The sequence below is a fragment of the Meleagris gallopavo genome, chromosome 2, assembly GCF_905368555.1.
Source record: "Meleagris gallopavo chromosome 2, MGAL_WU_HG_1.1, whole genome shotgun sequence".
NCBI lineage: Eukaryota > Metazoa > Chordata > Aves > Galliformes > Phasianidae > Meleagris > Meleagris gallopavo.
In genome coordinates this window covers 43559316-43583662 of record NC_139405.1, presented here as the reverse complement: position 1 = coordinate 43583662, position 24347 = coordinate 43559316, and the positions used below count along the sequence as shown (strand labels likewise).

General features: G+C 40.1%; 1 protein-coding gene across 4 annotated transcripts in view; it reads left to right on the top strand.

The window, feature by feature from the left end:
* PACRG (parkin coregulated) overlaps positions 1-15915 on the top strand; it is a 193153-nt gene extending 177238 nt beyond the window's left edge. For all 4 annotated transcript variants that reach the window (XM_085216938.1, XM_085216937.1, XM_085216935.1 and 1 more), the window contains one exon: positions 15428-15915. In XM_085216938.1, the coding sequence (XP_085073064.1) occupies positions 15428-15588 (161 nt within the window). In that variant the 3' untranslated portion in view covers positions 15589-15915. The remainder of the gene's footprint in view (positions 1-15427) is intronic.
* Positions 15916-24347: the final 8432 nt, after the last annotated feature.

Sequence of the window (24347 nt, the reverse complement as noted above, 5' to 3'; positions counted from 1 at the left end):
GCATTCAAATGCATGTTACAGTAGTGTAAGGAAATGATCACTGCAAATTTTGTTTTCCTTGGATATTACAATTTACGTATCAATAACTGTAACTTCAGAGCTGAAAAGCTTTCTCCTGATGTTTCTTACCAGCGTGGATTTGTTGTTGGTTTTTTTTTTTTAGTACTGTGAAAAAAACTGTGGGATAACAACACAGTTTTTTTTTCATATTGAAAGTAAGATAGTTGATCAGTGAGGAAAGCACACAAAAACTAACATTTATGCTTATTCATTAATTTACCTGGCAAGGCCTGAATATAGCTTAAAGCAGTATCGGGCCTTTCATCTCTTAATACACACTTTGTACATGCTTGCCTTGATTGCTTGGAAATATTTTTATAAGTTTTATAAGTTTATAAGTTTTTTTATAAGCTTTATAAGTTAGGAAATATTTTTATATAAATAAGCACAATTTAATCCTGATTTTGTAATTGCATATATACCCAATTTCCTGAATCAGATGCATGTCTGCTCATAATACCGAGAACTGCATATTATGTGGCATGAGATTTGTTATTGAGAAATTTTGTGTGATTTTTTTATTATATTTACTGAAGCTTCTGATATATACACTTCAATATTTTCTTTATCTACATTTATTTTCTCCTTTTTAAAAAAATGTTGTTGTTGTTTGGTGTTTTGTTAAATATGTTATAGTAATATGTTACAAATATTAAAAAAAATAATATGAGGGCTGCTCCAGAAGTAATGCCTCCTATTTTATAACGCTCACCCATGACATCAGAGGCAGATGGTGGTGATATGGCAGTAGAGGTTGAATGTTCCTGACAATATTCTGTTACATGTTGCTGTGCAACAGATGGCAGCAGAGGGACAGTACGACAAAATTGTTTCTGACATGCAAGTGCATATGAAGCAAAGATGTAGAATTGAATTCCTCCATACAGAAAAATATGGCACCCATTTGCATTCATTCACTCTTTCTGAATGTTCATGGGGACCAAATAATGGATGTGAGCACACTGAGGCAGTGGATGGTGCATTTCAGCAGTAAGGGCTGTGACAGCAGATCAGATGATACTGATCCTGATGCTGATTTGTGTTTTTTCACTTTACCTTATGATCGCAGCATTTTCAAAAAATATTTGGAAAGCCCTTTTGTGAATACGATACAAAGAGACTATCTTAATGTATTTTCTATAGATTGCACTGTATCTTCTTATCTTTAACTGTTATTGCAATATAGATTAATAAAAAGACAAGGAATAAGCTTGTATCATTTAGATCTGTTATTACTTCTGTACAAATATAAACAGTCATAAATAAATGAAGATAGATGCAGAATAACCATCTGTTAGGAAGTTAGTTCAAGTCAAAACACTTAAAATTTGGCACTGCAGGATGTATTCATGTAAATCTGATTTTAGCCATATAAGTAACTAGCCACATGTCCAGATGTTCTGTTTCACTGAGCCTTCATTTGGGAGCTGGTAAGAGCTCAGGATCAGCCCATTGAGGTAGCAGCCTAAAATTGGATTTAGGTGCTGAACTTTCTGTTTGAAAGTGTTGGCATGAGTTCATCATCTTACAAAAGGTCTGTCTTACAGATTCTTCATATGCTAACTCATATGCATAGAGGTCTAAAGATCTTCTTTCAGTCCATGAATAACTATGATAATTACGTTAAATCTCTCAGATGATGAAAGACACAGATTTGAAACCATGTAGGCTGAACAATGCTGTGTTTGTTTCCTGCTTCCTGGAAAGGTACTTCACCACTAGATTTTCATAAAATAAAAATTACGGCAGCTGCTACTGTCCTTTCTCATCTTTTTTTTTTCCTGCCTTCCTAAGGATACAAGGCTTATAAGGCTACAGTATTTTTCTTTTCTGTAAGTCTTTGCCCCCATAACTCCCATAAATTTTAAACTAATTGTCCAATTTCAGTCAAAGTGGAGAAGTGGCAGTTTCTCACAAAATGAGTATCCGAGTAGAGGAGAGAGATCAAAATGTGCACCTTTGCTGAGAGAGAAAGGTTGGGACAGATCAGTTACTGCATAGTAGCTTATACTATCTTTCAGCTGATAGAACTTGAACAAAACTTGCCTTATGATTCTAAAGAGGTGTAGCACAGAAAGAACACACATCCATGGGAAATGGGTATCATCACCATCCTGAGGCACAACTTGTTTTCAAAAGAAAACAGTCAGTCTCACCCAGAAGGAAAGGCAATCAAATCTGTTTTCAGGAAAGGTTCTGGGCTGTAGCTTCAGGCTGGATGCAAAAATCTGAGTCTTGAGAGAAAAGCAACATTTTAGACATCTGTTTCTGTTTGCTCTTCCCCAGTGGCTGCCTCTGGGAGACTCACTACTCAGCCTTTTGCTCACTTGGACACTTATAACTATAATGCCTGCTTTAGGCAGTCCTGTGATTTGTAAGTCTAGCACAGATCTATGGATTATCCTACAGAGCTTCTGTGACATATAGGAAGTTTTACAAAAGACCTGAGTCTGAAATTTCCATTCTGATTATAAGAGATTTATACCACGGTGTTGCCTCCTGCACTGTGTCTAGAATTCTGCCCGTCTGTTCTCACAGTTGTCTTCCACAGGCACGTGAAGTCGAGTCAGTCTGTTTGCTGAAAACTATGAGCATTATTGCTGTTCCTCTCCTGTAAAAATGAGCTCTTGTCTTATTTTACCACTTCCCCTACAGAGCTAGAATCATAACCCCTGCTCGTGCCAGCCTGAGCTGCTAGATACGGATACATTACAAAAGCAAGCATATGTAAATAAACTGATATCAGCCTGACTTTTTCCACGACACCTGAGGATTTGCAGGCAGTAGTTACAGTCTCGCTGCCAGACGACTATCAGCAGTTCTGGGAGCTGTTGAGGCAGATGGCTGAGGCACTAGATCTGACAACAGATACGCCTAAAATGACTTACTGACTCTTCAGTGGTTTTTGATATTAAGCAGAGAGGAAAGCTTATGCTTCTCTGTAATGAGGATATTACCAAACCAGCAAGAGACCTCTTGATGAATGTGTTTTTGATCCATGTAGTTAAAAGTAAGGAAGACAGTAGACAAGAGAAGCCTCAAGCATTTGGAGGTTCTGGTACCTCTTCTCTCAGAGACTACTCTTAAAAAGTCAGTACTTGTGCTGATAGCACGCATTGCTGTAGAAGCCTTTTGCTTACATTAATAAAGTCGGCCTTTACTTCTAATCTTTTCTCAAAGTAAACTTGTAAGCAGCTGAAATTCTTACTCAAAATTGTAAAGCAAAGACATAGGATCTCTGCTACAGACATGCAGATAAGCCTATATGAATTTACACTTTGTCTTAGTACAAAATGGCAGTGGAAAATCAACATGCTCAGATACAACGTACCAGTTGGTAACCAGTGTGATGCAGTGAATAACTCTATGGAATAATTTGCCCTATGAAATAACTATGCTAATCCATTATGCATTAATATAATTTGGTTTCTTAATGTAGCATGCCTAAGAAAATTAATTAAATAAATTTATAATCTTGGCTTTCTTTCCTCCTTTTTCAGCCTCTGTTTTTCTTAGTCTTTACATATTCTATGTCCACATTCTTGTCCTTGCAACAAGAATTGTCTATTTTACTTATCAGTCAAGTGCCCAATAAACTTTATGCCAGGACAAGTAATTCAGGAAACACATTCCAAATATCACTATTCAGTGATGAAATTTCTTCATGACTCATCAAGTATTTTGCTCACAGGAATTTACAGACTAGTATATGTTATTCTTTTACCATACAATAGCATCCCATAGTTTCCTTCAAAAGTCATTCTGCACTAGCTCCAGTTGTTCAAAACTATGCAGTAATACTTTTGTGAAGCAGTGTTCCTGTTACTCCTGTGCTAGTGGGTACCGTTTCAGCACTGCAGCTGCAGAGTTGCGTCAGAGACCTTTAAACTCACTGCAACCATTAGCATTAGGCAATGTAGAAGGTAAAACAGCCATCTGTGACCTGCTGGAGAACGGAGATAAAGGAATTTTGTGAGGTATTACCTCTCCTTTTCTCTGGAGGATGACCTACAGAGCAATAAGCTGTGCAGGAAAACTGCAAGAGAATATTACTCTTGAAATATCTCCCACTTAGTCTGCTGCCTTCCAGGTTATCTTTTCAACGTGTCCCAAATTTATTTAAAACAAAACAAGAAACCTTATGACTTTCTTTCATAGAAATGACTAGTTCGTTAAGGCTAGGTATAATGTAAGTATGTGTATTACTTTCAGACCATAAAAGTGCACGACAGCATATTCAAGTAACCAGGGAAGATTTATCTTGACAGCATTTGCTTTTGTTCTTCATTTTAATACATGAAAATGGAAGCTGACAAATAATCAAACATAGTGTGTTCTGCAGTGCTATTTATCTGTTTTCTTGGCTGTTAGAAACCTCTAGGCTAGCCTGAGTTGACCAAAAGCATTCAGCCATATTGCTGACTTTTTCTTCTGTCTCTTCCTCCCTGTCCTGACCTGTATGTGTGTGAATATGAGTGTTTTCCTTTTGAATCTCAGCAGATGTAGGTTTGTCTGCAACCAGGGATGGAAGATGAATGAATGATGCGTAACAAAATTAAGATTACAATTACAAAAGGCAGCATAGCATGCTTTACCTAGATATTGGAGGATATGTAAGTAGTCACGTTTGCCTTATGCAAGGATTATCTGGGGAATAACAAATTACAAAAATCCTGATCCTTGGCCAAAGGCTTTTGCACAGCAATGTGTCAGGGTGAACACTCAAATGACCACTGAATGGAGATGACCTATTTGTAATTAGTACACTTCCATCAGCTTATAGATGCATTATATTTGCAGCAGTTTAGGACAAAGAAAGCAAAATATGAATTTACTTGAGAAACAGAGGTTCTTTATCAAGCCTCATTGTTGGTCAGGTTTATTGCTTTGGTAATGAAGCAAATGTATTTTCAAAGGTATCACAAACTGAGCTGGAAGTGCTGCACAGTTAGCAGCTGGATATTTTCTACATGAAGGCACCCATACAGATATGAGGAACGTATTAGTAGTGTGAAGGGGGTTGGAACTTGCCCTGCTGAGCATGACATGCATCCTGTTTGCACACAGAAAAGCCATTTTGCTTCCATGCTTATTCTCAGAATAGATAAGTTCAAAGGTCTATTTCAGTAAATGTGGAAAATCTAGTATAGGCTTAAGAGATTATGTGCTTATGGGTGATTATAATTATTCGGGTGTAAGCAATGTAAGAAATAGCAGCATTTTTTTTTTCTTATATATGCCAGCAGTAAATCTGTGTCATGAACACTGTAAATCAGAAAACTAGATTTTTAGTTCTTTCTTCTGTAAGTAAGACTTATGATTGCTTTTTACTTTTTCAGAAAAGCACAATGGGGAAAATGATTCTGCATTAAAAAGTTTTACTGAAACAACCCCATTTTCTTAAAATAATGAACAAGTATAATAAAACTTAATAAAAAGAAATACTTACATATTAAAAATATTTTTACCGCTTAAAGTATTTTAACATATATAAATAATATTTTTATCTCAAAAAAAAAAAAAAGAAAAAAAGAAAAAAAGAAAACATACAAAAAAAACCCTGCTAGTCATTTCTGGCCGTATTTTTTTTTATACACACATGCCGTTCGTTAGTTTTTTCTTTCTTGTGAACAATTTGGTTCAGACATCATAAGAGTGCTTTTATTTTAATGAATTTGCAGTGCAGTTAGGAACAGACTTTAAAAAGCACAGTCTAGAAGCTATGAGACCTATCATATAAATGGCATAAAAAGTAATGAATTCTGTGTTGGGTAATGAAGGGAGTAATCCTATGTAAGTTGCACAAGTGGCCAAACAAAACTTTTTTTGTGTGTGTGCTTTAGGAGTGCATCTGTCCACCACATCTCAGAAGGTGGTTTAGCAGTGAGACAGGTTACTGAGGAAACATGTACAACTTCTGTCTTTCTACAGACCCGCTGATAGTATCAATAGCATTTTTTCCTAACTGCTGCTCCGGTTCAGTTTCTTTCAGTTTCTTCAAATTCAGCAAAGCAGTTCTCAGATGAATGAAAATATCAGGCAGTTCAGAAGCTCACAGTATCAGCACACTTTGCTCTTTGAGCCCTTGCAGTTCTGAAGTCAAGATAGACAAAGAAGCACTTGTACTGGTGATAGCTGACGTCTACCAATTATTGAGATAGGTTTTGTAGTTCCACAACATGCAACCAACCTCCCTTTCATTGATTTGTCTCAGGAGAAGTGTGTTCAGAGAAATGTATGATTCATAGGATGATAATAAAGTCATTTAACATCAGCAAGAAGTGCTACAGAGTTCTTTAAATGCCAATACTTAAAAATTTTAAAAAGAAGCTTAGCTCGGAACCAGGTTTGAAGTACTCAGTAAGCTATATAAGAGAGATTGCATAACTCTTGTTCCTCAAGTCAGCCTTCCTTCAGATTTCTACTTTACAGATAAAATGGCACAAGGTGCAAAGACTGGGACAACTGCCCACTGAGTTTTTTTTCTGTTTGGCAGGAGGCTCGTGATAGATGTAGTATGTCCTTCCCTAACTGAGTGCTGCGGGGATCAGGCAGGAGTGCTTTGTTGGCATATCAAGATAAAGCGTTGCTCCTCAAGCATAGCTGTAGAAGACTGAACTGCTGTTAAGTGCAACTTCCCCATGACCTAACCTATTTGCTTTACGGCACGTAACTTAACATCCCAAGCTTTATGGCTTGTTGTGCTGGATGCGGCTGAACCTCCTGTTTTCTTCATACCTTACGTCCTTTTGAATAACACGTTAAGCAGCAAAAGGTGCAATGGTAATATAAGAAGGGCAAATGCTTTCCAGTTAGAGTCATTAGTGAAAAAGTCGCCTTTACATACTTATCTTTGTTCATACTTCATAGAGGAAAAATTAAAAAAAAAAAAAAAAAAAAAAGACATGGACTTATGAAAGATTCCTAAAGCTTTCAGAAAAAAATCAATCTGCATGTGGCATGTGCATGCAATGTGCATGTGCTTTCAAAATGCTTCAGTTTTCACAGTTCAAAGGCTGTGAACCTGCAGAATTATCACACCTACAGGACATGATTTTCTCTCTTCTATCGGCTTTAGATTCCTGGAGGTATGGGACTATACAAAATTCTAGTTCTAGCAAAAAAATTTCTTTTTCTGTTGCAATTTAAAATGAATAGCTGTCAACCAACTGCCTTTTCATTAGAATTTATTTTATGTCCTTCTGTTTCTTATTTAAAAAGAAATGCAAATTCATGCCTTGGGAAGGTTATTATTTTTATTTATCATTAAATTTTTATTTATAGAATCGTAGAATCACAAGGTTGAAACGACCTATAAAAGCATCTAGTCCAACCGTCTTCTCATTACCACTGCTACCACAAGCTACTAAACCATATCTTGCAGCTCCTCATCCAGACGCCTCTTGAACACTGCCAGGGACGGCGACTCGACCACCTCCCTGGGCAGGCCATTCCTGTGCCTGACCACTATCTGAGAGAAAAAGTTTTTCATCATGTCTAAGATCGTTGATTCAATTGGAAAAACTCAGAAAGAAGCAATAAACTGCCTTAAAAAAATAAAATACTTAAGTGTCACTAGAAAGTCCTAGCCATTTTAGTACAGGTATTTCTGGAAGTGAAATACTGTTTTCTCTATCTGGCTTCAGGATGAATCATTACATTCCAGTCCCAGTGCAATCTGTCCTTTAAACTGCATAAATTCTGCCCTTGTCCCATGGCAGTGAAAGAAATCTTGGCAAATCCACATGGTCATTCATAGCTTATATCTCCTTGTCCCTTCTCAAATCACTGCTAAAACACCTCGGTTGACTTTGTGTTCTTGTTTATTTCATTTAATAAGGGTACAGACAAATTAGGAAAATTCAGACAACTGCAGGCAAATCTAGCCCCTTCCTCCAAGAATTCTGATGTGAAATTTTTATTATATTGCCCCATTTTTATATGGTTGATTTCAACCCATTGTTACAGAGTTACAAAAACTGTCATTGAGGTCATTTAGTTGTCTGTGTGCTTTTTTAGAGCAAGCTATACCAGACAAGGTCCTGAAATGATAACGGTTTTGAATAGTGATTTTGAACACAATAAATTTCATTTGTATGTAACAGATGTCCGAAACATCAACAGTTAATAATACTGAAGTTCATTAGTTCCTTAAAGTAACGAATTACTGAGCTTTTTGCTTGCAAAGAAAAGAAACTGCTTTCCCTCTAAATCATTTTGGTTACATAAATAAAAATATTCCAAGAGAGGAAGGAGGACAGGTTGTCAAGCATTGCAATTTTAATTATGAATGAACTCAGTGTTGAAAATTGGCTGTTGTAGCATTACATTTTATACTGAAAACAGCAATCCTAAAAGCATCTTGGGACTTTCAGCTTTGTCACTTTGAATTACTTTGAAAAATGAATTACATTTATTACACACACACATACACAGATTTATTTCCCGTAGTTTTAATTCCTTTTGCATTAATTGTGCCATATCTGAATGAGAAGAGTGTGACAAGCAAATGTATTTCACATCAGACCAGTAAAGCTATGCAAATTCTGCACCCAAAAACTTTTTTTTCATCTTTAAAAAAAAAAAAAAAAGCTGTATTTACATGTGTCCAAAATGATTGGAAGAATACCAGATTCACATAAGTGATGCAATTCTTGTTGCGCTTCAAGCATGATTTGTGACCTAATTTTGCAACAGTAAATGATGTACCAAGGCCACAGAACTCTCAGATTTCAGTTTCTGCTCCCCTGTTGTGCATGCTGTTTATCTAAGATTATTTAACACTGCTTTGTTCGATATTGATTACAAGTGCAAATACAGGGAAACTTCATAATCTAAATTCATTAAATGCATATAGAGGAAAAATATACAATAAGCTTTCCTCCTTTTATAACCTCAATGGTCAAATGTATTTCTTAATACCATTTGTTTCAGAATCTCTGATTTCCACAGCGTTTCATTTCAACTTAAAAAAAATGTCTGGACTTAGAATGGATTACATCTGATGTTGCTAACATTTCCTGGAAATGGAAAACTGTGATAGCAGCTGTTGTCTTGGCTCATTTTCAGTTATTGGGTTTTTTTTGTTTGTTGTGTTGGTTTGTTGTGTTGGTTTTTTTGTACTGCAGCAATTTACGAATAGTTACAGCTCTCTCCAGCAGCTTGCGTTATTAGTAAAACATCAGCAGTCAGTCAGATGTTTCCTTTCCAATCACAGTGTTTCCTCCACTTACTGAACTATTTACTTTCTGGATAGTATTTATAGTAACTACACTTATGTTCTAACATAAATGATAATTTATGAAATAAACTAAAAGCTAGCTGCATATGGAAGATAACAGTAGAAAGAAACTATATGTTAAAGCAAAATGCCTCTAGTGAGAATCTAAGAACTCTTGTACACAGCTTCTGCAAGCAAACAATACCTAGCAATTTCATAGCAGAAGTATAAAGGTTTTTTTATTAGACATATGATGAGCAAAAATTTATCTATATTAGTATTCATTCTAAATTCCAAGTATATGTGCTTTCTTTTTCAATTGAATTATTCTTCTGCAATCTCTGCAGAACTGTAGAATTGTAAAGTGATAAATATTCAACACTAGTGATGAAAAATAGAATGAGGAGCCAAGAAAAGCAAGAGACAAGGAACTCTAAATGTTGATAGTGTCAAAAAACAGGTTTGTGCATATTCAAGTTAAGATCTGCTTATTTACTGGTACTTCCAGCTTTAATGTTTTAAATGCTTTGAAAGATGCACTTTTTTAACAAATTATATTCTCATGGTTTTAAGTGTTAACAAAATTTTATTTATTTTTCAGCCAGATACATGCCCTTTCTTTCATACATGATTAAGTTTCCGAAGCCAACATTGTATATGCAGGTTAGCTTTTGTTACTGTGCCAGAAGTTTGGTTCTGTTTTGTATCAAAACAGACAATCTTCCCAAGAATTAACTTCAGCAAATCCACCTCCAGTATACAGGTTTTAATGTTTAAAGAGCACTTCCCTTCATTACATTTGAAATGGTTGGTGAAAAGCCCTGCCGTCATGAAGATCCCTGCACCATTTCTGGTTCTGGGATTACTCTGCACTGAGCAGTTTTGGGTATTTGATCCTGAGCAACGTGATCCAACTCTGAAAATGGAGCTGGCTTTAAGCAAGGCATTTGGACCAGATGACTCCAAAGGTTCATTCCAACCTAAATTACTCTGTGAGCTCTTCTTTCCAGTGTTCTAGCTTTGGAACAAGCCTGTGTGAGGCCAGCTTATGCTTCTGTATGCACGGCATCTAGACAAATCCTAAGAAACATTTAAAACTGATCATGTTTTCATGTGATCATGTTGCTCTGAGCCTTGAATGGAAGACAGAATGTTATGTCTGGGGTGGTAGTGACTCAGAGTCATAATCTTCATGCAGCTCTTCCTATACCCAAGTGGAACGAACCAGCAGTGTTTCTCTATTTCCTAGTGGTCGGGAGCTTGTAGAGCCTTACCCTATGACTTTTCACAGACTTACACAGTTAAATGAAAAAAGAGACCAAACCACAGTATCCTTCCTGGAGCTGGCAATTTCAAAGCAGTGTTGTGAGTCAGAGCAGTGGGAGCAGTGCAGAGGACTCCTGTATCCTGCTGCACTGACTCACTGGGGGTTTTCACTTTCCACTTCAGTCAGGAAGCCAACATCTTCTAAGACAATTAAACTATTCCTAAGGGGACATAGAGAAACTTCTTAAGCCTTGATCTCTACCTAAGCAGTGAAGTTATGAGGAGTGAAACCTAACACACATACATGCCAATCTGTATATCATGTCAATCAGCTTGCATTTATGTTTTGGTTTTGTTGCCGACTTCTAGGGATAAACTCCTGAAATATGACACAAAATATTTTAATGCCAGTTTGTACAGCTTAGCTGTATACTGCTCTGTGATAAGCTTTTCTGCATAAATGCGGTTCCATACTAATACATCTGCACACTACAATGCCATCATTGTTGGGTTTTTTGAAGCAAAAATCTATGCAGTTAGCGGTCAGCTTGTTGGATTACTGTAATAGTTTTAATTGATGAGAAGGCCTGTTGGTTTGACTAGGATAAACTATGTTAGCTGCTCAAGAGTAGTTTTTACCATAGTTAAATTTCACCATAAATAGTACTTTCATTAACTACAATAAAAATTAAAATGCATGATTTGTGACCAACCCTTCCATGGTTTGGTGCAAGTCACTTTACTTTCCACTATCTCTGTTTCTCAAGATTCAAAAAAGGAGGAATGATGCCTGTCTTACCAAGTAGCTTTGTTGATTTGTATACTAAGGCAGTCAAAAGAAAAGGAAGGAAGGAAGGAAGGAAGGAAGGAAGGAAGGAAAGGAAGGAAGGAAGGAGAGAGGAAGGAAGGAAGGAAGGAAGGAAGGAAGGAGAGGGAGGGAGGGAGGGAGGGAGGGAGGGAGGGAGGGAGGGAGAAAGGAAGGGAAAGGAAGGAAGGAAAAGGAAATAAAAAAGCAATGAACAAAATGTGTATCACTCTTCCATTAACTAGTATTAGTTCAAAAATTCCTGCTAACATCCTCTTGTTCCAAGACAATTTGAAATCAATGTGGGTGTGTATATATTTGTAAGTTCATCAGTAAAGAACATTGGAATGGTCTTTGAATCACAATTGAATTACAAAAATTGTTTAAGCTGTGGATGTGGGTCTTCCCACGTTGTCTTCAGAAATTTCTTTTAAGTATTGTTCTGTCCTCCAACACTAAGCATTCCTTGGACATTTAGCATCTAGGAAAATTCTAATAGAATCTATGACATTCCTATCACAACTGAGGTATTCAATTCAATCTGTTACTTACAGTGAGGTGCTTTGACGTATTCCAGAGATTTAAAAAAAAAAAAAAGCCCTATCCAAAATCTTGCCTGCCTTGATGTGATGTCTAATAATCTGAAAGAATACCAAGGCTGCTTTCAGATGCTAACAAATATCCAGAGGCAAGAACAGATCTGCCTGAGCTTCAAGGGTTAGTTTACCTTTCTTGCTCACACCAGGATTTAAAAACTACCCTGTGAAGCTCTTAATGATTTGAGAGAAACTTGCTTTTTTAATGTAATACAATTTTATATTTGTAGTATTACCATAGTAAAAATTTAAAATGAAATGAAATGGAATACAAATAACACTAGATTTTCTTCAATATCCTGAATCATGAATAGAAGCATGTCTAGACTCAAACGCAAACCACATTTTAAAGCACAATTCAAATCCTTTTCCACTCCCTGCCAAGTGCTGAGTTTGGTCCCTGCGGGTCTGAGCAGGGTTTCCTCAGCTACAGCAGCTGGCACGGAGCTGGCTGGTTCCGTCAGCCTGCGCAGGTCTTGACAGGTGCCAAGCCTTTCACTTCACTTTCAAGGACCACAAAGCCCTTTGTGCATGATTTAGAAGACTGGGAACTAGGTTTTTGATCCAGAAAGGGAAAATTAGATGTTTTCCGGATTTTAATCCTCTAGATCTGTTAGTAGTGCTTCAATGAGTTTCTTCTAAATGCAATAATAACATTTGCTCTGAAAAGAGTTCTTGGTGCATGATGAATTTGCCAGACATTTTACTTTGAGATCAATCTGACAAATGTTCTTTCTAGCATTTTCATGTTGATTTATTCTCCCTCACAAAGGACAACTTCATAAAGAACTTGAATCAGATCCATGTTCACACTTTACATATGCAACATTTTTGTGGCTGACAAAGTTGGCTCCTCATGCAAACTAACTTGGAATTAAAGTCAAATCAGAGAAGGGCATGCTGAGACCGCTACACTTCAGTAGCTATTTTTTTTCCAGCTAGTCATCATTATTATGACTAGATATTTACCCTTAGGTGCATTGAGCAGATCATTCTGACTCATCCACTTGGTGGATGCTGTCCTGTTGGGTTAATTGTTATCTTTCTGTCTGAAAGATTTTTTAATTCCTATAACTGTGTGGGATAGCTATTTTACTACTTACCAAGTGACCTTAGTGCTGACATAACCTTTCCGGTATTGTTAGTCGTAACTTGTGTCATGACCTTTATGTGAGTTATGCCTGTCTTGAGGATACAAACCTTCAGATAGCACAGATGGTCTGTTGGAAAAAAATGATAATGAAGGTCAGCACATTGCATCTTGTCTTTCTTTGCAGATTACTTCCTTTATCATTGCCTCATTGTCATCAAAGACCTAAGGCATCATTTATCATACAGAGAGTGCTCTAATATAAAATACTATTACATGGGATTCTGGAAAATGCTTTTGCTACCAGAACTATCCCTGCATCTTGTTGGCCTCTTCCAAACTTGCTTGGTTCTCCATTATGCAGTGTATCACCATTACTTCCAGAGTAGTTTTTTTTTTTACTACATCTTTGAAAGAATGATGAAAGCTGTGTAAGCTCATTAACAGAGCATGTGTGTAGGCTTAAAATTACAGATAATAGACAAGTGGTTGGAAAGTCAGTAATTCCTTTACATATTTGCCAAGACTTAGGTCGAGGTTTAGGGGTTCCTTTGCCCAGTCTGTGAAATCAGAAGCAGCTCCAGGTGTTTTAGGGAGTGCTGGCAGTGCATATGCAACACAAGTGAAGGAGGCACAATTGATCTCAGGTGTTTTCTGCAAGAGCAAACCATGTCCAGTCTAAACTGCACTCCATTTTAATGTTTTTTGTTGTTGTTGTTGTTTTTTGCTGTTTTTTTTTGTTTTGTTTTGTTTTGCATTTTGTATAAGCTAATCCCATTTTCCTTAATATTTCTTGTTTTCTTTCACACCCAGAATCTATTATTTCTAAAATTATTGTCAATTAATTGAAGTAAATGTTGATATAACAACTCTGGCTTTTCACATCCATGAAATAAATTGTTAAATTATAAGAATGTGTATTTAAGAGTAATCCTCGCGAATAATTTAATGCCTTTCTAATCCAAAGCTCAGTCCTTGTAAGTCACATCTGTTTTTGTGTAAATGTTCAAAAAACTGATATATACATTATTAACTTGGAATATAAGATATTTTACATGAAAATTCAGCAAAAGGGTGCTTTTTATCTCAATATACCTTGGCTTTTCTTCATGAGCACGGTGGTAAAGAGTCACAAACTTAACATTCAGATCCTTGAGCTTGGGTTAAGGAAGGGTTGTAAGAGTGGGGTGCATCTGAATGTCTGCACCCCATAGGACTTGTGATGCGGAAGCAGCAGTGGAAAACCTTCCCTCACACTTGTGTTTACCGTGTTTCTAATGTGAAAGACAGGCACCACAGAAAAAGTTAGTTGTGTTTTCTTGACAAACACATCCTTTGCCTGTCTCAGACTGTAATAAGTAAGTGGAGGTATGTGAAATGATAAATGTGTGTCATGGGAACATTGCCTCCGCAACCTGGAGCAAGACCACTGGCTGACTGTGTATGGACTGCCCCCAGCAATGTGACAGCCTGGCCACCACACTGCTCATGGTCTGTGTATATTATTCTTAACAAACTAGTTTTTATGTCTTAGAGTATATCTATATTAAGGAAGTTTTCAGAGTACTGTTTTAATATGAAACAGAATGTATTTTCCTTTTTAAAATCTCTCAGCTTCATTTCTTACTCATGTATTTTGTGTTCTGACAGTTATTTACACTGCACATTGTTTTGAATAATTATGCTCTGTGCCTATAAATGTGTGCCACCCTTGCTACTCCATGTTAGAGAAAGAAACAGTAAATGGTGCAGCATGTAGGGGCAGCAATGATTTGTCTTCTTGACATTGACTTAATTTTACACAATTTTCAGGGAGCAGAAGTTGAATGAGTGCAGTCCTGTACTCCAAACATCTTTTCTAGACCAAATGACATCCCCTCAACCAGAAACAGCATAGCCTGTGAATATGATGTATACATGGAACAGTCCCAAAACAGTGCCTATTTAAGATTTCAAAGCACAGCAATTATAGCTGAAGTCACATTCTGTAGATAAGCATTTATGCATCTGGCAGTAGAATTCAGTCCCAAATAAGCAATGTTATGAAATAATGTAGCAATGGTTTTAAGAGATTCCCTGTGTAACAGAGTCCATCCATATCTTATAGTACAATATGTTTTCGTTAGTGTTTATTTGGATTTTCACTTGGATACTGAAGTAACACATACATAAACAGCTTTTGAAGGTGTACAAAGTGGGAGCCTGAGCAGAGCCTTAAAGAGAAACCAAAAATATCCTGTTTTCAAATTCAGCTATATTGTGTCAAAGAACAAAGTTTCTAATAGAGGCATAGTAACTGACATGAAATTGTCTATGTAATTATTTCGAAGTGTAACAGCAAATTTAATATAATCTCTTTCCCCCTACCCCCTTTTTCTTTTATTGATCAGTTAATTCAGGCGATGGGATAGACTACAGCCAGCAGAAGCGTGAAAATATTGGAGATCTGATTCAAGAGACGCTGGAAGCCTTTGAGCGCTATGGTGGAGAAACTGCTTATATAAACATTAAATACATGATCCCTACTTACCAGTCGTGCATATTAAACTGAGTGGTATCAAATGGGATGATTCCATTTGTGTTTAAAAAAAAAAAAAAAAAAAAACCTGTGTCTGACTCTGTGTGGCATCTTGTTAGTCATGCTTTTTTCTGTACAGCTGCTAAAATAGTGGCTTCTGGGGCATTAAAGTGTTAGTACTATTGTGAACAAGTCTTTCCAACACATAAATAGTGCCTGTTCCTTTGATTACAATGGTGTACTGTGCTTGTTTGTTCCATGAAAGAATTGCTTCTTTATAGCAGAGCTGACTCGAGCAGGAATCAGAGTTAAACCTTCAGTTGTGTAGACAATAAAACTATAATTTTCATATGCAATTCAGCAATCGCTGTTCTGTGTCCGCTTGCCCTGAGGGTGATGTCAGACGCTGTAACAAGAAGAGTTTATGCTGACTGCTTAATAGGTGTTTGTCATGGAAGAGAAACACCAGTTCAGCAATGTCTCTGTAGCAGCTGTGCCAAATAATGTGCACCAACATACAATAAAACTGTTGAACGTATATACCCGTTATAGTGGGAAAATCTATAAGGCCCATTATAAAGCACTGTCAGAAAATTAATGAATGTCCTTTACACACTCATGGTCTAAACTTTCAGGTGTTCACCTTGACACAGAGCTTCGGTTCCTTCAGTGAACATCAGGCATAGCCACAATTTTGAATGAAAAAAAAACAAAACAGAACAGAACTTAAATAAATCAGACAGAATATACAGTGTACAGAATATTTCAGATCCTATTGGCATTGTTCAGCTAGGTAAATACAGAATACAAACCTATCTTGTAAGATGCTGGATATTTATTTTAACTGCAAGGTTTCCATTGCTTTCCTGTTATTACTGTAGTATGCACATGTATAAGAATATAACTACCCTCTACAATTCCCTTCTCGCTTACTTTCTCCCTGTATAGCCACAACACAGAATTGACCATAGCTTTATGACTGGCTTTATTTCTTTAGATGCACTTCAATGGGATAAACCTAAAAAAAAAAAAAAACAAACCCCCTCTCACCCCCCCCAAAAAAAACACCCAAGCTTTACAATTTTCATGAAAATCATTTAAAATCATCAATTCAGCTCAAAACAAATCAGGAGATAAGAACCTTGTCTAAAAAGCATAACATTTCAAAATCTCCAGACTTTGAACTCATTTTGTATTTATTCTGGTTTCTAACTCTTAAAATATAACCAGGTTGCACTTTTCAAGCATTTCTGTGTAACTGCAAGGTCTCAAAATGCACTCTTTTTTGTTAGAAGCATACAACTTTATCCAAGTTTTATCTGCTCTCATGCACACACACTGCAAGGACTGCCTGTGCCAGAAGCATGGCCCTGTGCTGCCCTGTTCCTTTGGCTGGGCACAGGGCGCGTGGGGTGCGCCTTCCAACCCACTGAAATGCTGACACTAGACTTGCTTTTGTCTGCACTGATCATTAGTTATAAACATTTGTCTTTTCTCTCTTACTTCTCTTTCCTGTGACTGAAGGACAAGTCAGGAAGAAGAGGAGCTGCCACACCCAAGGGTGCCACTGGCCACAGTAGCTCCTCAGCCATGTTTCAGGCCCCACTGCTGCAGTGTACCTGCAGTTCGCAGGCTCTGGAGAGCATCCCGCTCTGCTTGGTTTTCAGTTATTTCTGTTTTCTTTTACATGTAGCCAGAGTTTCCCCCAGGTCCCTAGGGTTCAGGCAATGCCCGTCCTGTGACTAACACACACCTGTGACAGACAAGCACAGCAAACACACTACCTCACATCCAGGCCTCAGTAAATCTCCCACCTTTGCAGCAGAAAAAATGCAAAGCCTGGCTGCAGGCCTGCCTTGGGAAACTCAACAGCCTTCTCTTTGAAATTTCAGGGCAGATTCATGCAGGATGCAATAGGGGAGCTGAGCATATCTCTCCATGCAGGCTCTAGGAATATGGCCTTTGCTTACAGTTTCTCCCTCCATCTCCCCTCAGTGGACCCCTACACTGGGCACTGTGTCCTGTACCAGTGAGCCATTCTGTCTCACATGATTGCAGCTATGAGTTTGGCTACCAGGAAATCACAGGTTTTCACCATGAGTACATGGTGTGCTGGAGGCCTGCTGCATGGAGAAAGCGGAGTTATTTTACTCTGAAACAAATCAGGCCCTTCATAAAATGGAAATACCAAGTTACCTTTCATTTGTGATCTATTTATACTCTGTCCTGACAAGAAATCCAACCCCCCACTTGTGCCTAAGCTCAAAACATCACTCAGCAGCCAATGCAGCTCCTGCCCCACCGGACTTCTACCACAGAGCCACCGGCAGAGGTGACATCTGGGAACAGGGCGCTGATCCCCAGGACCACCCCACTGCACCTCCCCGTGTCCCAGCTGCACTGCTGAGGAGGTGATGAAGCTGCAGCTTCATCCTTCTAACTCCACAGCTCTGTTCTTTGACTCGTTGGCAAGTTTTTGTATCCTCTCCCCTTCTGCACAGCTAGGACAAGACTAATGACTGACAGAAACTAGAAAATGGGCACCTTGTGCAGCTCCAGGCTTGCCCATGCCTGTTCCCTGTACCACTCTTCTCTGAAGATGTCTTTCACAACAGAATGCTTCAACACGAAGTGACCTTACTGCAAACCGTAAGAGCAACAGAGGTCATCCCCATTCACACCAGGGGAAAGTTTTCGCAGCCAAGTGCTTTTACTTGACTGCTCAAGATGGCAACTTATTAACCTAAGGAGCTGGACTGATGAAAAGAAACATGAAAAAAACACAGGCCAATAATTTAGAAAGACCGAAAATGAAACTATTTTTGGATGTCATTTTACTAAGTCGAACTGTAGGACTGCTAACCTTGCCAGTGTCCCTTTAAGCATGATCAGCAGCGTATTTATAGGCAATTACAGCACAGCTCAGAGCACTTTATAAAGCACAAGATCAAGGACCCAGGTGCTTAAGCATATGAGTAATATTATGTCATTTGATACGCTGCCTTGCTATTTTACCAAGCTCAAAAAATGGAATTGTAGTTTCAAAATAGTATCTGTCTCTCTTTCCTCCAGCTCTTGTCATTGTGGTCACCAACGCTATGGGCAGCCAATCAACAGTTTCTAATTGAGATCAATTAAAAGGCACTTTGGGCCAGGTTTTTCAGGGGATATAAATTAAGTGTATCTCCATTAAAGCCAATTTGGCTGTGCAGAACAGAAGTAGCTCATGCCCTAGTATGAGAGCATGAGATCTCCTGCTCCATTTTAGCTTTCCTGCCACATCAATGTAAGCGATATTAGGAAAGGACCCTGTGGACAGTAGAGTGTTAAAAAAAAAAAAATCACGTGCTGGTTTTCTGAAAGCAGTGTTTGAAGTAGGTCTGGATTATCTGGCAGTTACTAGGAAAGCCTGGCATCTTGTGAGTGCTGGTGGGCACTGTAAAATAGCAAGCTGTTTGGTGAGTGCAGCTTGAAGCTGAGCATGGGTGAGGGGGTCCAGCCCCCACCCAGCACTGCAGGGCTCCTCTGAGTTGCTGGGGCCTGGCCCATCCACTGCCAGTGCTGGCAGCAGGGCGCTGGAGCCAGGCTGCTGGCTGGTGGCCTTCCAGCCTCTCAAAAGGATGGCACTGACAAAAGGAGGCTGGCAACATCCCCCAGGGTGAAGCACAAGGGGCTGTGGGAAGCCCTGTGTGGGGGAAGGCATGGAGGTGCTCATGGGGGGTGCAGGGAAGCGTAGCTGCAGCCAAGTGGGGCCAAAAAGAGAAGGAAAAAGCTAAAGCACACTCTGTGTGCTTTCCTAATCCTGTCTGGAGACCCTCCGACTTCCAAAAAAAGTGTTCTCCAGTCTGAGGGGCTCTGCAGGCAGCAGGGCAGCCGGCATTTTTCCACTCATCTGTAACATCCTGTATTTTCTGCTGTAAATAAAGGCAGTGATGTCTGCAGGAACTCGATACAAAGCCCCGTCTGCTTGAGGTCACTTTGTGCCTCTTGGAGACCGGGGGAGGATGGTTCATGCGCTGGCAGGACGAGACGTTCCCAGCCCTGGCCCTGCAATTCTTCCTGCACACGAGGGGAGGGGATGGGAGCGTGTGTGCCAGGCACACACTAGCTGTAATTGCTCTTGCCTAGCAAACACAGCCTGGGGCTCCTGCTATGACCCTCTCCATCCCAGGGGCAGAAGCACCAGGCCTCGGTCACCCAGCTCTGACCCACACAGGCCTGGATCTGCAGGGAGGATGGAGGGAAGGTGAGGGGATTTCTTGGGTGTTCTTGCTGCCAGATCACCCTACCCCTACACCTCAGACCAAAAACTGTGGAAGAACTTGTGTTAGATTTGGTTTTGTTCTGCATAAAACCGTTGAATGTGCTGGGATGCAGTTGCAAGCCAACCTGCAGCCTCAGCCTGCTCTGTTGCACAGTGGGAATGTATTGGTTTTGGGTCTAATTTCTGTACCTTTTCTGCCTCCTTGGCTGTCTGCTGTACAGCTTGATAGAGATGAACTAAACCAGCATATTCCATGTGAGTGGAGATAAGCAAACCGGTGCTTGTGGTGGCTGTACAAAACACGTGCAGCGGTGTTTCAGCTACCAGCACATGTAAATGTTGTAGCTTTTTGCCTTCTGTTGGACCACTCTGGCCTTATATAAGATCAAATTGTTCTCAGATAGGTGTAGTGATCAAAGGCGTGGACAAATTCCTCAGAAATTGTGAGAAAGCTCTTAGAGATCTGCATATCATATCCTATCCCAAAGTGCCCAAAATGGTGTGCTGAGGCCCATGGGGGGTGTGCTGGACAAAGCCAATGGCCGCCACAGAGCAGTCACTTCATGTTGCATGTTGTTTCATTAATCAGGAGTGCACTCCCTTTAGAAGTGTGGTCCACACAGCTCTATCAGCTTTCAATTTCTGTTTTCTGGGTGTAATTCCTAAGCCCTTCCCTAAGGAGCAATCACCTAAAAGCAACTCGGCTTGCCTAACTCCAGACTTAGTGGTGAATTATGTCCTTTCATCTCGCCAGCTCCATCTTGTGCATTAGTCCCATTACTTCATTTGTGGATGTTTGTGCTTCTTGCATCTCCTGCATCCCTGTGGTGCTGCTCCAGCTCAACAGAGAAGTGAAGTGGTCAGAGGGGCAGCTGATAGCAGGGCCGTCAGGGAATGGCTGTTCCGGCAAAGGCTTTTGCTGAGCAGTTTATGTTTTGGGAAAGCACAAGTTTTGGGGAATTTGCATCTGCTTCGTCCCAGAGCTCTCCCTTGGTGGTAGCTCCGGCAAAACATTTTTGGAAAAAAATCTACATCCATTTTCCCCCTGCATAATGCTGCAGTGTGCTAGGAGAAGAATAGCTATGCTGCTGAAGGTGAAGGATGGGAAAGAAAGCAAATGGCAGGAAAATTTTGTCTGATTCATCAGATGTGAGACTGCATTTCTCTAGTGTTTTGGGGCCCTGCGGCTGCGCACTCCAAACCCACATTCCCTGGGCTGCTGTTTGTCCCTCCCAGCTGTCCCCTGGGAACTTTGCGCAGCTGGAATGGTGCTGGGTTTCTGTGCTAGAATCTTCCCAGCTCTGCTCTGCCATGTGTGTGTCCCAGTGATATGGGGCAGCCTGGGACCTCCTGCCTCACTTCCACAGGATTGTCGAAGTGTGGTGGGAATCACAGAATCACAGAATTGTAGGGGTTGGAAGGGACCTCTAGAGATCATCGAGACCAACCCCCCTGCCAAAGCAGGTTCCCTACACCAGGTCGCACAGGTAGGCGTCCAGGCGAGACTTGAATATCTCCAGAGAAGGAGACTCCACAACCTCCCTGGGCAGCCTGTTCCAGTGCTCCGTCACCCTCACCATGAAGAAGTTCTTACACACATTCGTGCAAAACTTCCTATGCTGTAGCTTATGTCTGTTTCCCGTCGTCCTGTCTCCACGTACCACTGGAAAGAGACTGGCCTCACCACTATGGCCGCCACACCTCAGATATTTATAAACCTGGATCAGGTCCCCTCTCAGTCGTCTTTTCTCAAGGCTAAACAGACCCAGTTCACTTAGCCTTTCTTTATAGGGGAGATGCTCCAGGCCCTTCACCATCTTTGTGGCCCTCCGCTGGACTCCTTCCAAGAGATCCCTGTCTTTTTTGTACTGGGGAGCCCAGAACTGGACACAGTACTCCAGACGAGGCCTTACCAGGGCAGAGTAGAGGGGGAGGATCACCTCCCTCGACCTGCTGGACATGCTCTTTTTAATGCACCCCAGAATGCCATTGGCCTTTTTGGCCACGAGGGCACACTGCTGGCTCATGGCCAACCTGTCGTCCACCAGGACGCCCAGGTCTCTCTCTGCAGAGCTCCTCTCCAGCAGCTCATCCCCCAGCCTGTATTGATGCATGCAATTATTCCTCCCTAGGTGTAAGACCCTACACTTGCTTTTGTTGAACCTCATCTGGTTTCTTACTGCCCAGCTCTCCAGCCTGTCCAGGTCTCGCTGAATGGCAGCACAGCCTTCAGGCGTGTCAGCCAATCCTCCCAACTTCGTATCATCAGCAAACTTGCTGAGGGTGGCCACTGTCCCCTCATCAAGGTCATTGATGAAGATGTTGAACAAGACCGGACCCAGCACAGACCCCTGGGGGACACCACTGGTTACAGGTCTCCAGCCAGACTCTGCACCACCAACGAACTGCTGGAGTTGCTGGTGGGGAAGCCCACTTTCCACTGTTATCTTCTCCTATCCCTGCCTGCTGTGGCCTCCTGTTTTGGTTAGCAGCATGCAGTCACCATTATAACTGGGAAACAGCCAGCACCTCTCACATGGGGCTCTCACAAGGGGCCAGTCCAGGACAGCGACCACCATTGGAACTGACAGCATGCTTCGTTCTCTCTCCTCTCTGGGAAAAAACTAAATTCCTCCTGAGTGAGAGAAAAATAATTGAATAATACCAATCAGAAAGTGTTTTAGATCAATTACCCTACATCTGAGGATAAAACTCAGAACTCTTTCTAAATGTTTTCGGTTTAGGGAGGGGAAAGCTTCCTTGCTCAGCGCTGCATTTAGCAGCATGTATTTTATTCCTCGGCTGTGTGCTTGAAGAACTCTATGCCTGAAACTTTTTTTATTAACACTGAATCATTTATGTCTGTTACAAAGGAAGAAATTGCCACTGCGCTGCCTCGAGAATCAAAGTAAAGGGAACATCTGCTCTAAACTTCTTGCATCCAATTATTGCTTGCTATGCATTATTACTTACTGGAGCAATGTGACTAAATTAAAGCTTCTTTCTTGTGCCTGCTTTTATGCATTGCTTTGGTATAAAATGTGTGGCTTGCTTAAAATCAACCTACAGCTAAAACTATGTCCACACACAGCCCACGTGTACTTTGATGCAATTAAGGGCACAATAGGAGCATTCTGAAAGATTGCCTCTAAAAGGCCTTTTGTTCACTCCCCCATAGGGGCTGGCTGTACAAGCATGCAGAAATGCAACATTAAGGCAAAAGCCTCCATGAAGAACCCTGCAGACATAGAGCTGTTTTCTGTAGCTCAGCAGTTGTCTGTATGCAAAAGTAGGGAAGCAAGTTGTGCTGTGAGGGTGATGACCATTTTGATAGGAATCCCCCACATCACAGGAATGCTTCTAATGAAGCCAAAAACCCACGAGAAGCATTCCAGGGCCACAAACCTGCAGACCACTGAAACTAGTGTCTGAGCTATGCTGCCAGCAGTGAGGCAAAGACAACAGAAGCAAACCACGCTAGTTCTGCGAGAGACAGACAGCCATTATTTTTGTTTTCCTTGCTTTCTACAGAGCATTCAACGTTACCATCGAGCTTAATTGATTGAAAAATATCTGAAAAATAAAGCCCTTGAACTTGCATGCCTAGAAACCTACCAGCATCACGTGTGTAGCAAAGGCCACATATCTCACAAAATACCACAACATTTCACAAAGGAGGTTTAAGAGCTCCAATTGAATAAAGCTTTCTCTGTGAAATATCTTTATGGATCTACAAAGCAGTTAAACCCTTCTTGGGAAAAAATGTGTACATCTCTTCCAGGGCAGTGGCAACAGTGTAACTACCACTGAGGCCTCATTAATAAGGTTTCTTCCTTATCGGTAGAAGGAAAAAAATAAATCTCCATTACAGAAAAGAAATTTAAACTACTAAATTCTGACAGCCTTTTTTTTTTTTTTTTTTTTTTTAATTCCATGTATGTTTAAAAGCAAAAGAGGTACATCAGCCTAGCACTGCTGTGGCCTTCCTAAAGGGATGGGTCCTGCTACTTATAGTCAGTGAAAATAGTAACAGGGATGAAATAAACTTGATAGGGCCCCTTTCTATCAATAATTTTGCTACAGGCATAGTACAGCATTGGATTTTGTGATCTGAGCTATAACAGCTTTAATTACAAGACAATTTGGTGCCATGTGCTGGAGGGCAGTTGCAAAGCCTGCAATGTTTCTTCTTGCATACTCTAATGATTGTTTTTCTTCTCAAAGAAAGAAAAATAGTATTCTTCTATTCTCAGTATTCTGATTTTGTTCAAAGCTTTAACCCTCAAGCATTTCTTAGCTCCCTGAGACATGTGCATTGCCTCTGCTCACCAGTCTCCTTTCACACCCACAAGTATTTCCAGCATTTTATTAGCAGAGCGTGGTGCTGTACTGCCTTAGCACATCTCCCATAGTGTTATAATTGTGTCTGGGGAATGGAGATGCATGGTGTGTTGAGTGTGTGTTTTGTTTCTCCGCAGTCCTCGTTCACATCTTTTTCCTATAATGTGATCAATAGCAAGCAGTTGTA